At 35.0% G+C, this 16,506-nt stretch overlaps 1 protein-coding gene across 1 annotated transcript in view; it reads left to right on the top strand.

The window, feature by feature from the left end:
* SGK1 (serum/glucocorticoid regulated kinase 1) overlaps positions 1 to 16,506 on the top strand; it is a 101,009-nt gene that overhangs the window by 33,867 nt on the left and 50,636 nt on the right. The window contains exon 2 of the mRNA XM_016155672.2: positions 5,281 to 5,496. Within this exon, the coding sequence (XP_016011158.2) occupies positions 5,281 to 5,496 (216 nt within the window). The remainder of the gene's footprint in view (positions 1 to 5,280; positions 5,497 to 16,506) is intronic.

Raw genomic sequence — 16,506 nt, 5'->3', positions numbered from 1 at the left:
AATCCCACGGGGCCACAGCAGGGATCGAAGGGGAATTCCAAGCGACACTCAGTTGCCAGGGTGTCTGCTCCGGGGAGGTGTGTGGAAGGGAAGTCGTTCTGTAGAACATATTTATTATCCTGCTAGATGATGCGAGTAAAGCACGTTAGGAGCCTGTACATAAATAAATATATATAATGATCACCAAAAATAAGCAGTTCCATTTTTATTGCCTACTATTTGTAAGACCATGTGCCAGTCTGAGGAATTAACAACCAGTGAGCATAGAAGTCCCATAGTTTTATATAAGCAATAAACTATAGATGTTCAGAGAAGAGAAAACTATATGATGACCAGGTATAGCTACTATCAGATTACTATCACTGACCTTGTATCACAGTACTGTTGTATTTTAGGAGCCATGCTATGAAATAGTCCCAGGCTTCAATGTGAGAGGAATTCCCTTCCAGGAGCCTTCCCCTGAATTACATTAATGTCATCATCAACCTGGGGTCTGAAAAGGAGTAGGTAGGGTGGTGCCTTTTTATAATCAATTGAATTACCCAAATAACTTCACTGGAAAACTTGCTTGACTGTAGCCAAATTGGAAGTTATTGTGGCATCATATAAACAAAGTCAATTTTCTGTAATGAAAAGATGCCTCTCTGGCAATTGAAGAAGTTGTGTCAAAGTCAAGTTCACTTGGACTTTAAGGAAAAGACAGCTCTTCACTCCCAGAAAACAGAAAAAAAATGATGAGACTAGAAGACACTGCCTATGGGTTCACAAATAAATACCTGAACACTCCATAGTTTTTTCTGAATCAATTGGTATTATTATCAGCTAAACCATTATGAATTAAGAGGAATATTTGTTTACTATCATGTAATAGCAAAAAAACCACACTTGGAAAATCCCCAGAAGCTGGTCAGTCTTTTTAATCACATCTGGCTATTTTCTAGTCTGAGGGAGCTGTCCGGTTAAAAGAAGGGTCTTACTTTCTCACTCCAGTGTCTAGAGAGGTTGTGGCTTCTAGTCTGGTGAAGTGTGGAGACTAGTCTCCTATAAACCCCAGGTGAACAAACTCTTGATTTGTTCAGGGAGGATGCCTTGCCCCAGTCTATGTTTGTTTCCAATGTTCTCCACAAACGGTTTGGTAGCTCTGAATAAAATCGTGGCCCAGGTGGCCAAGGAGCCAGGTCTGAGGGTTGTATCCAGGCATTCATTTTTCTCACACACACAGCTGCAACAGCTATCTGAGAGCTACCGCGACAGGTCTCTGAGGGGCTCCAAAAGCCACTCACAGTCAGCAACTCCCTCCGGTTGGTAGAGCAACTCACCGCCTGAAGGAACACAATAAGCCAGTTGTAGCTTGAATTCCCTCAGGGGCAGAGGGAGCATTTCTCCACTCAGCAGTTTTGGAGGGCACCTTGTCTAAGTCTAAGGCCAGAGGAAGCATCATATGCGTTCATTTCACAACTGAGCCTCTCTCAAGATCAAGTAAACATCATAAACTCTGTCATTAGTCAGCCCATAAAACCCACTTGGGAGGCTGCAAAACCAATGAAATGTGTAAAGGAGTAGCAGGGAAGGGACATACTGAGACCAGAATGAGGACTTAGTGAAGAGATAAAGCATTTCAAGACAAAGCTTGTGATTTTGTGCCAGCAACAGTGCTGTTACAATTGTAACACCTTTATCCCTGATGTTTCTTTATCCCTGGATGTTTCTTTATCCCTGATGTATCTTTGATCTTTCTAAATTTCGCTTGCCGCATTCTCTGTGGAAAGGGAGTGATAATCATCTTCCCGTGTCCATAAGGCTCAGAGCAGTTCATTTGTTGAAGGCTATTTTGTATCATGGGCCTTTCAATGAAATATCACCCCACTCACCCCTTGCCCCCAGTGGAATGTGTTAAGGCACAAATAATATACCTGCTCTTTGAACACTTGAGTAAATTATATATGTCAGTAAGTTTAACTGAAATATAATAGATTCTAATCATCAAAGCTGCATAAATATGCGCTTAACACCTAGACACGTGCTTCACAAGAAGATTCAGGCAAGTCACTGTTTTCTTTTGTTTTTTTTTTCCCTTGGAAGACAGGTAGACTATGGCTGTTTGTTTCAAGTCTCCAATTCATTTTTGCCCCTTGAATTTTTCCCCTGAAATCCAGGTCCAATGATGCCTCTTCCTATTGGACAGCTCACTTGAATGTCATAGCCTTACCACCTCTCAGATCTTTACTAAAAAGCCACTTTCTCAGGGAGAATTTTCATTCTCGTATAATTAAAATTGAACCCTCCCACTCCCAATATCCTGCTCACTTGTTTCTGCTTTATTTTCTCCCTTACATATTATAATTTACTTATTTTATTAAATAAATAATGTAGTCCCTTAATAAATAAATTTATTCCCTTAGCCATAACTCAAGCTCCATGAGGGATCTGTTTTGTTAACTGTTATATTCTCGATGCGAGATTAGGCCTGACATATAGTTGCTCTTCAATAATGAACACTGAATGAATGAATGAATGAATGAAAAATAAAATGTCGAAAGCATTGGATTGTTGTTTTAAAAAGTTAGAAGATATGAAATTATTCTATTTCTACTTTATAGAATTCTACTTCATACTTATTCCACTTGACGGAATAACTTCCAGGGTCAAGCGGTGACCCTCGAAGGTGTGGGGTAAACTTGATTAGGGTTTTGTTTGGATAACATTATTTGTTTGCTTTGGTTTTTTGTTTATTTGCTTTGTTTTTTTAATTTAAATGCCCTTAGCAAGCATGCACTCCCAGTTTGCCACACACAGTCCCTACCACTCCCTATTTTTATACACTGGTCATAGGGCTTTAGGCACTTACTGTTCCCACCAGCATCTGAAGACATCGAGTTTGCCAGCCATACCCTAGTAGAAACTAGTTCAATGATTTGCTTAAACCAATAGGTGTAGTTTTGACCACATAATAATTTACAGTGTGATTTTGGGTACATTATTAACATTTTTGGGTCTCTTCTGACTCTGAAATTATATTAAAATATCTATTGGTTGCTGGATAGCCTGTGTTCAGGTCATCTGAACTATTTTGGGAATTCTTAGCTGAGTATCAAAAGAAATGACAATTCCTTATGTGATTCTTAACCCCCTATGGTTTCTAATATACAACAGATCATTTAAGTTTATAGATCATTTGTATGCTTTGAAGTGAGATATAATGTCTCTAAATTCTTATCCTTTGATAAAACCAGCCTACAGCCTAATGGTTAGATTCAGTTGCATGGTCATTTTTTCCGTATAAAATGAATACTTGTAAGATGATATTGCATAAGATTTATCTAAATATATTGGTCCATAATATAAAATTTGCATTTCAATATACCAAGATTCTTACTTGGGCCACACAAATTCATTTGAAGGCAAGTCTTTTTAAAATTCTAATCATAATAACCCCAAAGTTAAATCTACTTGGCAAAAGAGACATTGAAAGTAAGCCAGAATAAAAGATTGATTTTAAGATGCAACGCTGGCAACTGATCAGAAATGATTACTAAACTTCGAGCTCAAAATCCTCTGAATAAAAATAACAAAAAATGCTTTCCATCTCTAATGAAATTTAGCACTTTTAAGATTGATCAAAAACATTTGGTACTGACATCAGGAAGAGAGATTCCATTGTCGTCTCAAACTTTCAGGGTTTTATTTAGACTTTCATTAATAAAGCAAATAAATATTTTGAATGCAACTATTAATATGCTTATTGGGCCCTAAAGTGCAAGAAATACTGCTGGAAACCTCCCAAATGTTAACATTAGGGTAGTTAACTGAAAAAAAAAGAAAAAGAAGAAGATATTTTAAATGGTTTTGAAAAGAATACATATAAATAAAGGAAATAAACAGTTAAAATACATATATAAAACCAAAAAAATAAATATGATGATTTTAATTGCTTGAGATTCTTATAAACTTTTAAAGAATTTATTCTTTAAAAAATGAAAGGACAGGACATTGTAAAAAGAGAGAAACTAAAACAGCCATAATCCTAACAATGAATACAACAGTTTCCGTTTGGCCTGTTACTTTCTTGCTTTGTAACTACAATAATTGAAAAATTCTGTATTTGGCTTTTTTTTAATATAATTATGTTCTAAACATATTCCACATAGCTAGTCTTTACAATATTTATTTTTAGTGATGGCATATTATTCCATCAAATTGTTTAAACAATTTTTTGCTATTGCTACTTAGTTTATTTCTCAGTGTATTTTTTAAAAGTTAATTATAGCATTACTAACTAAAATTCGGTACTGTGATTTTATTTCGTATTCCTTCTGGAATATGCTAATTTCACTAATTGGCTGACTATAAAATAATACTCAGGTGTTTGTTTCAAAGAGCATGGAAAGCCATATTAAATCAAGATAAACTTCAAACATTTGATGACCTCAAATCTCACAGTACTTTAACGCTTGTTGAAATTGCATGCTCATAAAGGCATCTCTGGATTCAAAGTGCCTGGATCCTGACTTCGCTCAATACCAGCATTGTACCTCAGGGAAATTTGCATCATCCCTGTGTGCCTCTGTTTCCTCATCTGTAAAATAAGATTAATAATAGGGCCTACCATAAAGGACTGTTCTGAGGATTAAACAAAACAATGCATGTCGAATACTTAGAACGGTGCCTTTCATATATAAAGTGCTATATAAATATTATTTCTTTTAATATTAAAATAGCTTTATATCTTTTGAGATAATTTCTTAGTCAGAAGCAACTTCTTTCATAATCAAGTTTTTGCAATAGTGAAAAATATGTTAATTCATTTAGGAACAATTAGAACCTAAGCTATGGGCTGAGTATATTTTCTCTAGTTAGAATAACTCGTAATCCACCTTAGAGATTTGTAAACTATCATTATCTCAGCATAATTATAATAGTAAGAGTCGAAGTAAAATAGTCACTATCTACTGAACACTATGCGCCAGGCCAAACACTTGGACATTTAAAAACATTGTGAAATCTTTACAACAACATGAAAGGAAGTATTATTACCCTAGTCTTACAGATGGGGAGACAAACTCAACAAAATGAAATGACCAGCCAAAAAATATACACTCCTGGATTGCCAATGGTCAGCATTGACCAATCTAGGTTATGTTTAGACTTGAAAGATAGAGAAGTTTTGAGACCGAATTCTCCCTTCATGAGTATCCATCCAACAAATTTCCCACTGAAGCCTGGTTCAACATCAAGAGGAGTCAGATACATTTGTTTTTTCTTTTCTTTTGCATGGTATAGGTACGAAGATGGATCAAGAGTCCGATGGTCAGTATGGACAAGCATCAGAGTCCCAGCCTGAAGTGCACAGGCCCTTCGGGGGTACACGTCCCATCTGGGGAGCCCGACTTCGAGCCTTCCTTGTGTCAGACGTGCCTGGGAGATCACGCTTTCCAAAGAGCGGTTCTCTCTCAAGAGAAAGAGTCCTGTTCATGGGAAACTCAATCTGGGTGTGAAGTAAGTTTCTTTTTGCTCTGGATCTACTCTCCTAAAAGAATTCTAGGTCTTTGTTTTTCTTGTATTCATGCCATACTATGCTCTCCCCCAACCCCACATTTTTAAATGTACATTTATAAAGCTTCTGAGGAGGATATAGAATTGTAGCCTTTGTTAGCCCATTGTACTATTTTTTTAAAATACATATATATATATTTTTTGAATTGATTAATTTTAAATTACAATTGACATTCAATATTATTTTATGTTAGTTTCAAGTACACATCATAGTGATTAGACATTTATATAATTTATGAAGCGATGCCCCCAATTAGTCTAGCTCCCACCTGGCACTTTATTCCCTGTGCTGGGCTTTACATCCCTATGACTGTTTTGTAACTAACAACATGTACTTCCTTATTGTTTAAACTTTTTCACTCAGCCCCACAACCCTCCTCTGACAACCATCAGTTTGCTCTCTCTGGGTCTATTTCAGTTTTGTTTATTCATTTACTCTGTTCTTGACATTCCACACTAATTCAAAAAGATATATGTATGCATATGTTCATTGCAGCATTATTTACAATAGCCAAGATATGGAAGCAACCCATGTGCTCATCAATAGATGGTTGGATAAAGAAGCCATGGTACATACATACAATGGAATATTACTCAGCCATAAAAAAAAAATGAATGAAATCTTACCATTTGCAACAACATGGATGGACTTAGAGGGTATTATGCTCACTGAAATAAGTCAGACAGAGATAGACAAAAATTTTAAATGTTTAGAGCAGTTTTAGGTCTACAACAAAATTAAGAAAATGGTATAGAGATTCCTGTACATCCCCTATCCCTACACATGCATGTCTTCCACCACTATCAACAACCCCCACCCAAATGGTACACTTGTTACCATAGATGAACCTACATCATCACCCAAAGTCCACAGTTTACATTAGGGTTCACTATTGGCTCTTGGTGATATATGTTCAATGAATTTGAACAAATGTATAATGACATGTATCCATCATTAGAGTATCATGCCCTAAAGCCCTCTGCGGTCCACCTATTCATCCCTCCTCCCCCCTACCCTTGGCAACCACTGATCTTCTTACTGCCTCCATAATTTTGCCTTTTCCAGTTATCATATAGTTGGAATCATATAATACAGTGTGCTAATTTTTTATACTGTTCCAAGATCGACACAGCAATGTTTTGGTTAAATAGAAATTCTCATTAGTTGTTTGATCACAAAGAGATTAATTCTTGTGTGATGGAAGAAATATACCATAATAGTTATCTACAAGTTTGTAGCTTCCATTGAAATATTTAGCACAAAATAATTTGACCCACGACAAAGCGGTATATCAATGCTTCACTATTTTTTTCACATGTACTAATATTTTTCATATATCTTCATATTTTTAATAAAACTTATTTTTCTCTACTACTCCAAGAATTTTCTTTGTCTTTTAATTTTGCTAATCCAAGCGAGATGATTAATTTATCTTGCAAGTTCTAAAATTTCAAAAATTCAGTTGTATTTTTAACTTATAGCTCAATTAGGTTCATATTTATTTCCACTTTTTAAACCAGTAGATTAAATATTTATTATTTTTAGTACTATCTTATTGATATAAAAACACATTAAAAAAACAGAACTTGTTATTAAAAGGTAGAATTAGTGGCAAGTGATCTTCCAACACGCTTATTTTAAATCAGTGCATCATAAGATATTAAATATTAATAACTCCCTCCCTCCTTTTTTTTTTAATTGGTGTTTTCCAGAGGTAAAGGAATCAATTTAGCTGCTAAAAGAAAAGATTTAAAATCCTTGAATCTGAGTTCCCTTTAACTCTGGGATATCCAATATCTCAGAATCTGTTTCTTCATGAAAAAGTAACATCTGCCTGCCTGCTTTTGAGGGTTATTGGAAAGATCAAATGAGATTAAAAAATTATATGAAATAGTTCATAATCTATAATGTGCCATGCAAATATAAATCATTTTTACTTATGTTTGCTGATTTACATATTAGTTAAGCCTGTCAATCTGTAACACTGAATTAGACTTCCATGACTAGGTTAGCACTTTGCTGATTGATGAACATTTGTCACGGTGCATTTATTGTTTAGCCAGACACTGGCTCTACTCCAGGTTGGTCATAAAAGGTAATAAATAGATTCTAAAGACAAGAATTGGCTAACTTTTTCTGTAAAGGGCCAGATAGTAAAGACTTTAGGCTTTGCAGGCTATACAGTCTCTGTCATTTCTATTCAGCTCTATCCTTGTAGAGAACACAGCCATAGATAACATACAAATGAATAGAGCTGACTGTGTTTTAATAAAACTTTTGTTTACAAAAACAGGTAGCTGGCCCACCAGACATAGTTTGCAGACTCTTAGACTCTTAGAGTCTAAAAGAGTTTTCCAAGTCTTTGGAGTCTAAAGAACTATTCTTGACTCAGAGGCAGAGAGAGCTCTGCAAATCCTACACAGAGAACAAATGTCTAGGACTAAATGTTTACTTGAGAGCGTACTATATGCTCCCTTTGTTAGAAGCTGGTGATAGATTAATGGATAAATGGAATTCCACACAAGAGGAAACAATAGACAAAGAGCTGGAAGAAATTTAAAGCAACATTGAGGTTTATTCTTTTTACTTTATCTGGGATAATAGGTGAATCATTCTCTAATTTACAATGGATTACCTAATTCTGATTTTGCTGGATTTTTTTTTCTAACAGTCGCCACAAATTAAGAAGACACATCTATTTTAACAACTTAAAAACAAATCTATACTTTGCGTTCCTGTAGAAATTAAACCATGAGATAGTTCCTTGAGAATGCACCACTGTCCTTTCAGGAAATGGAGTTCTGTGATTAGAAAATGGAGAGGCTGTTAGATGCGGAAGCCTGAGAGTAAAAACTCCAGGCTGTTCCCTTGACAACTCCTGATGTGGATTATTTTAAGCAAGTCATTAATTCATCCTTCTCTCTCAATGTTCTCTCTTATGAAAATTGAGATCATTCATGCTTGACATCCAGTTTCTTTCCAGGAGTTTTTTAGTAATTTGCAGATGAGATGGGATTGTTAAAATCTTTTGTAAATATAAACTTATAGTAAATAGAGTGCTGGAGTCAGGCAACATTCTGGTGCCCACTCTGCCACAAGGTCAGAACATAATCTTGAACAAGTCACAAAACCTCTGGCACATCTTATGATGGGCCTAACCTAATTAACTCGAAAGCCCTTTTTTAGTCTGAAATCCTACAGGTGGATTTCTATGACCTATAAAGGAAAATAAACTCTGTATTCTATGTGTAAAGATAAAATATAGACTATGAGGTGAGCATTTTTTAAATAAAATAAAAAAGCAAATAAAGCACTAGTTCTTTACAAATAATTGTGGGGCTTTTCTTTCCCCTAACTTTAAAAATAATACATTCTAAATGCTACCTTTAATGGCCAAAAATCAATTGTAGTTAGTTTGTGCCAGGCCTTGCCAATAGTCCAGTCAATGGTCTTTGAACATGTTTCTCTCATGGAAGAAACTAGAATATGTATATTGCCAACAAATTACCCAGAATAATAGCAATATTGTGGTGTTACTAGTAATGCTGTCTAAAATGGAGTGTTTATAAATTAAACAGACCTTTCTGGAAATGAGATAGAGAGATGATAAACTGTTACTGAAGATTGCATACTAGTGGATCTCAAGTTGTAGTTTTAAGTCTGACATCAACTTTTAGACCATAAAGAGACAGACCAAAGTAGTTTTTCAGTGGGTACATGCTAACTAAACATATTCGCAAACTATGTTCTCTACCATATCTCTAACAGCACCTACAATAACCAGATCAACCAAGTTGGAAAGGAAGGAGAGGAGCGTTTTAGAGTAGAACTGAGGAAGGAAGTCTGGAGTTAAAAAAGTGTAGGATTGGATGAAGATGGCAGCCTGAACAGATAAGGTCATCTCTCCTTTCTGCCTTAAATGACAAAGCACACACACATATATACCCACTATTTAATTTATAATAGTGCTAGAAAACAAAGTATGTCATTGTACAAATGAGAGGTAAAGAGAAGGCGGGTAGGATTATGAGGTTGATGTGAAAACCACAGTCAAAAATGATCACATCATAGAACTGCAACAGATAGGGACACCACAAGCTTCTGTGTTCAAACGGACCCAGTAATTTGGAAAATAAAGATATACCTGGCAAGGCCTAATAAAAAAGAAGTAGTTTTAGTAACATAAATCCAGACAAAATGTAGTGTAAGTAAAAAAAAAAAAAAAAAAAGAAAGAAAGAAAAAAGGAGTATTTCACACTGATGAAAGATATCTACTAAGAAGATAAAGCATTCACAAACCTCTGTGCCACTAACGACATAACACAGAAATCTTTAAAGCAACAACTAATAGAAATAGAAAGAAAAATTGTCAAATTCAAGTCATAGAGGGAAGTTTTTATCATTCTTCTCCCATAAATTGCCAGTTGAAGAAGATTGAAAAAAAAGATAAGGATAGAGGATTTTAATAAAGTAATTAACTAAATATGATTTATGTAGAGATTTGTATCTAGTAAACAGAAAAATACTCATTATTTTAAGCAAGCATGGAACTGTCACAAAAACTAAGAATTAGATAACAAAGCAAATCTCATCAAATTCCAAAATGCAGAAATCATACAGATCACACTGTATTACTGATTATGATTTGATAAAATTAGAAACCAATAACAATATGAGAGCCAAGAACCATCCCCAGATGATCCACCCACCTGGAATCCATAAACACCCTTCCTGATAACTCTGGGCTTACAAAGAAAATAAAAAAGGAAGTTAAAAATTATTTTAAGTGCTTTGCTACCAGGAAAATGCAGATCAAAACAATGAAATACCATTTGTTTTTAATCCATCAGATTGTCAAAGGTTAGAAAGATTGATAATGTCATATTGGTGAAAGTGTGAGCCGAAACACTATTGGTAGAAGAGGTTTTTTTCTGTCAATGTTTCTCTATTAAAAAATTTAAAATCTCATATCTCTAATTCAGCAACTCTATGCCTCCATACTTGTTTATGTGATAATGAGGATGGGTGCAATGATATCCACTGTAATGCTGGAAATGGTAAAACAAACAAACAAACAAACAAAAAACGGTAATATCAGTAGATAACAAAATTGTAAACTCAAACGGGATTATTAATTATGGCATATTTATACTGGAATCTCATTAAAAATGAGATCTATATGCACTAATATATCCCAAGGTATATTAATTTAGGAAAGCAAATTGAAAATGAATATGTCTCTAGCATGATATTACATCCATGTCAGGGTATGTATATGTGTATCTATCGGTGTGTGTGTTTACATGTTTGTGTCTATGTGAATGCAAATATAAAGATCTAGAAGTATGTATATCAAACTGAAATTTTCACGGGATTAAAATTGAGAGCTGATTAGGTGGGAAAGCATAGTCAAGAAGGATTTTAGTTTTGTCTATATTGTTTGAATTTTTCAAGACCATATTGATATATATTACTTATGGGTTTGGGGAAAATATCATGCCCACCAGGACACTCACTTGTACAAAGTGAATATAACTCAGTCTTATTGGTAGAAAGTCAGGCACCACTCCAAAGATGATTTCACACCATGAGACCATCCCATCATTACAAAGAAAGGCTCCTGGAGAAAAATGGAAAACACAGAATATTTATGCTCCCATCCCACCTTGCTTATATTTCTGTGAGTCAATTCTTTTGCCCCACCCTGTGTGATGTTTGTTCATGTGCATGTCCATTTATTCTCTCAGCTTCTGGCAGTCATTAAATTTAATGTGGTTTTTTTTCATTCTCTTCCCTGGGCTTTGCATGCATGCTATAGAGTTAACGTGTTCTTCTTTTTCTCTTTGCCTTTTTTAGCTAAAATTGAAATTTTCTTCATGCAAAAAAAAAAATTTAACATGAAAAGGAGAGACTAAGGCATAAAATTCTGCAGCCCATGCTGGCCATAAATCACATGCATTCCAGAGATGCTGCAGGCTGAGGGCTCATGCCTGATTCTCATTAATTTGTCCTCTCATATGGGATAGATTTGGCTGAGTGAGGATTTCCTCAGACTTCTGTCTGTCTTTCAATTCAAGACAGCTCAAAAAGTGCTTAGTCAGCAACCAATGGCTGAAGCCAGGGCACTGTGTGCTGTTTTTAAGGCCTAGTGAAGTTAGGCCTCTGGAAGGAGCCAACCCACTTGGAGAAGCTATTAACCACAGAACTAAAAACAGAAAGATTAACATTGAGTCTTTGACGTGATTAAATATAAGGTTACTGCCTCTTCTTCCTCCTTAGCAAATCACTAAAGAAAATAATAGAAGACACTTTTAATTAAGCCGACTTCTTCACACAGTTCTGGAAGAGAGTCTGTCCTCATTGTTTACTCTGCTTCAGATGCCTTACCTCCGTCTGTTAAACTCCCTCCATCCAAGGTGTTGCACCGTTACCTTTATATATCTTCTCCAAATTATTGAGCTGTTCCTTTGAAGCCCAAGAAGCTCTGTTGTAAAGTGGTCAGCCGAGGAATAGTTTCCATACTGACTTACTTTCATATTGTCTTGGGTTTTTCTGATCTTTCTTAAGAAGAGGCTATAAAAAATATACTTAAGTCAGCCAGATGGCTTTATAGATTTCTGGTTTCTTTCAATTTACATAGTAATTTTTTTTTTTCTTTTATGAAGGCTCTAGAGAATAAAATAACATTGCTTCAAATTATCCTCTTCTCACAGTTTTCTGCTCTTGACGTTAGGGTCTCTGGGGGATGTCTGCTGATTTCTCAGCTTATCAGCCACAATTGTCCTTGTTCTGCACAAAATTTAAGTCAGTAATTATTAAGAAAGCACTCATTACATAAAATGAAAGTTCAGACTACTAAGGGGAGGGGGATAAGAAAATGCCCTTTTCTTTTGCTCTGTATACTTAGAATGTGATTGAGGGATAACATTCCAGCCAGGACGAAGCCTGGGTTCTAGGCCCAGCTCTGCTGCTGGAGGGTCATGTTACCTTAGGAGAGCGACTTGAACTCCTGTGGCTCACCTGCAAGTAATGAAAAATAATATAGAGATGCCTACCTCACCTGGTTGATGAGAGGATGGGGATCAACTGAAAGAGAACATGTGGAAGCTCTTTAAAAAATAACCATAACCAGTATTTGAAATATTATTAGTTGGCAAATATATCTAAGGATAATACAAACTGAAAAAACTTTAAAGTGAGTAAATTAGCCTTAAGCAAAACATTCATCACATTTCCAAGCTTTCTTAATTAAAATAATAATAATTAATAAAGAATACTACCTGGAAATATATCTTAGGAAACATTAAAAATGATAGTATATTGCCTTTTTAAGATAGTGAGAATCCCTATAATTACTATGCCATTATTATCTGAATATTACTATTCTAATAATGAGGCAGAATTGGGGGGAAAAAAGATACTTTTACCCAAATAAAATTTAAAATTTTTTTCCTAGAAAGCCAGCATTAAAATATACATATATATATTTAAGACAAGAGTATGTAAAATAGAGGAAATTCTACTGGTTTCTTCTTGAATTTTTCCATATTTTCTTCTCTTTTTTATACAGTAATTTGAAATGTCCTCAGTAACTTTTTTAAGCAATTCTCTTCAGCTGAGAGGTAGGGGAAAGATGACTTTGTTATCCTATAGCTCCCGCTAAGAGCTATTGGTCAGCTGAAATTTTCATTTTTAAATTTCATATTATACTGGCACCATTCACATTTTAAAAATAAAGAATGCTATTTTCTTAACATACCAACTGTTTTTATTTTTATTTTTTGCATTCTTTCAGTTTTTTTCATTTGCACTTGCTTCGTACATGATGTAGTAGATATGATACTGAAACTGCCTTTATTTTTCACTTAACATTTATTGGAAACATTTGTATGTTGTAACATAAATTTAATAATTATCATTACGATGTCACTGCATGAAATAGACACCATCTTATGTAACTATATACCTACTATTAGCACTTTAATTTTATTAATTTTTTCTCTTTTTGATAAGGCTACGAATGATTTTGTTTCCTCAATTTGAAAAAAAAAAAAAAATAGGATAAATCAGACCTTAGTATAAATTCCAAGTAGTGGAGTATAGTTTAAAGATAATTATGGTTCTTGCCAAAATACTTTCAAGACCAATTTAGAGAGTCAAATCAATAAAAAGGTCATCAGTCTTATCCAAATAAACCCATAACATTGCCACTTCACCCCTGAAGGTCACTGCATGTTTTAATTCTTGATAATTAAATGATACCTCAGTGATGTGATATGCATTCTTTGATTATCAAAGAAGTTAAGGAATGTTTCCATTTTTTAATTTAGTAATTGCAATTCCTCATGGAAATTGTTTTTGTTTTTGTTTTTCTATCCTTGCCTCTTTATCTGTTGGAATTCTGCATTTATTTTATCAATTTAAATGAATTGTTTCTATGTAGATTTAAATTCTCTTTCAATCCTATCTATGTCAGATTTCCCCCCCCCCAATCCAAGTCTTGGTTATTACATACTCAAAAAGGATCCAGGTCTACTTTTTGTACTTTTAGAGAGGGAATATCTATGCTAGCTTAAAGCTAAAAGAAGCACACTCTCTTCCTTCCCAAAAGGTCCTGTTGCCAACAGAAGGATTGCATGTGAACGAATGCCAGGTCCTGGGTGATTACGGCTTTCTGTCTGTGCCACGTGCACATTTGTATCTGGCCAGACAGCTTGATATCCAGGAAGCTGGCTTCTTCTCTTCTAGGAGTATTTCCATGTTTCCAGTCTGTGTTTCCAGAGCTCTTAGTGCCAGGAGGCCACATCCAACTGAGTCAGTGCTGCCCTTTTTTTCCAGTGGCGAGGGCCTAGAATCTAGAGGGGAGTTCTGCCAGGATACAGGGCACAGGAGGAGGCAGGGTGGACTCCGGGTCACTAGCTGTCTCCTCTAGGCACCGACCAAAGAACTGTTTTATCTACTACCTGGCATATGCTTCTGCTGTATTTAGAGACAAGTTGCAAAAATTAAATTTTAGAGTCAGGATTTTGGGGTAAAACAAGTTTATGTCTACACTCATAGTTCACTTTATTTTTATTACCTAAGCTCCCCTATGAGTTACAGCCCACCAATATGCCTCCTTCCCAGGCAATATGTCTGAAAAGGGATAAGGAAACTCATCCTGACTATTTAGGGCATAAAAAATTTTAGGAAAGTTACTCCCTGCCCTCTCCTGGAAATCTCTAGCTCATGATTGCTCTTACCCTTGGGTTAGAACATATTTCGTTGGCTTTTGTTGTATGTAACCAAATCTTTCCTGCTTCTGATTAAACTTATTCCTTTTAGTATAGTCTTTCCCAGAAACCATATGGCTACTTTCCACTAAAATAATATCACTTCTTAGTAGTTTTGAGACTTTGAAAATTTTAAAAGAAGAATTTTTACAAACTACTAAAAATTTACAAGCAAGAACAGAATTTAAGTGATAAAGGAAAGATTAATTATATTTGATTTTTTTTGCAATTATTTCCCTTTTTCTCAACATTTACAATTATATATTTTTCCCTTGGATCGCTTAGTAAAATGATAGGATTTAATATATTAAGTAGCTTCCCTACAGTATAAACTACTCAGTAAAGAACAAAGTAAACAAAAATACAAAGAATCTTGGAAAATATTTAATGATTATTTCTTAAAACAGTATAACTTAATTCTAAAATTTCATTTTGGGGACCTGAAAAAACTCTTCTTATAAATCTTATGAAAAAAAAAAAGGACTAAAAATCATTAATATTACCTTAATATTTCCTATTCTCATAGAGCAAATTGCTTCTTGTTCATTCTGCTTACACACAGAGCCTTGGAAAAATACTTAAATGTGCCAAAACCCACATTTGTCCATGCTGTTCATGATAAATAAATCATTCTATTTTCAGTTGTCACTGATGTTAGATCCCCTTGTCTTTGCAAACTAGCAAATCAATCAATCTATTTCTGGGCAAGATTCTAGCAAAGCTCAATTTGGGTGACATCATCTCTTCAGGGACTTATGACCAGCCAAAGTCCACTGATACCATATGACTCAGCTGTATTTCATAATAAGGTTAAACTTTTCTTATCTACCTTGAGTAGCAGACATTGGTAAAAGAACATATTAAAACTCTCTTTGAAGTCAAGCCAAGCTCCACAGCTCGCTATCTGTAATTTTAATTTACTTTTCCAATGTCTGTAGCCTTGATAACTATAAATACACAATTCTATTCTCAATTTTTTCTTCCTCCTTATGATGGTAGGTTGTTTTGCTATTGATCCTTGCATGAGATTCACCTAGATTTCTACTTGGGGGAATATGTAAGAATTCAACACCCTTGGGTAGGTTAAATAAGAAGCATACCGATGGTTCCATTGCTAAGTAACATGAGGATCAGGGGTTATAAATTCTTGCAGAGGCAAAATGTTAAGTGCATTAACTTGGTGGTACCAAAAAAAAGAAAAGAAAGAAAGAAATTAATGGCCACTATAGTTCTCTTCTTGGCTTAGAACTGTGTGTATCGGCAGCACCAAGATGTTTTTAAAATAAGCAATCTGCTATCTGCATGAAAGCAGACCTTTCCGGGAGTGACCACCTAAACAAATGGTTACAGAGACATCAGAATCCCTAGTCCCATCCCAGCCCACCACGAAGCCTGGGTTTGTTAGTTTCTGTGATAGCAGGGCAGTAAGTATCCCATGCAGTATTTCCAGTTAAGGGGGAAATACTGACAAATAACCAGGCAATTATAATACATTATGATACATGCTCCCATAGAAGCTATAAATTACACATAAGAGGGGCCCATATTTGGGGGCCAATGAAGGGCCCAGCAGAGTAGAAATCTAAACTAAGTGAAGGATGAATAAATTAGCGAGGTAGGTAAAGATGGGAAAGAGAAGCCCAGAAAAATAACTAAAGGTCTGAGAACTGAAGTGACAGT

This window comes from Rousettus aegyptiacus, unplaced genomic scaffold, assembly GCF_014176215.1.
Source record: "Rousettus aegyptiacus isolate mRouAeg1 unplaced genomic scaffold, mRouAeg1.p scaffold_m13_p_1, whole genome shotgun sequence".
Classification (NCBI taxonomy): domain Eukaryota; kingdom Metazoa; phylum Chordata; class Mammalia; order Chiroptera; family Pteropodidae; genus Rousettus; species Rousettus aegyptiacus.
The sequence above is the reverse complement of the archived record's forward strand: the minus strand, read 5'-3'. Positions and strand labels throughout refer to the sequence as shown.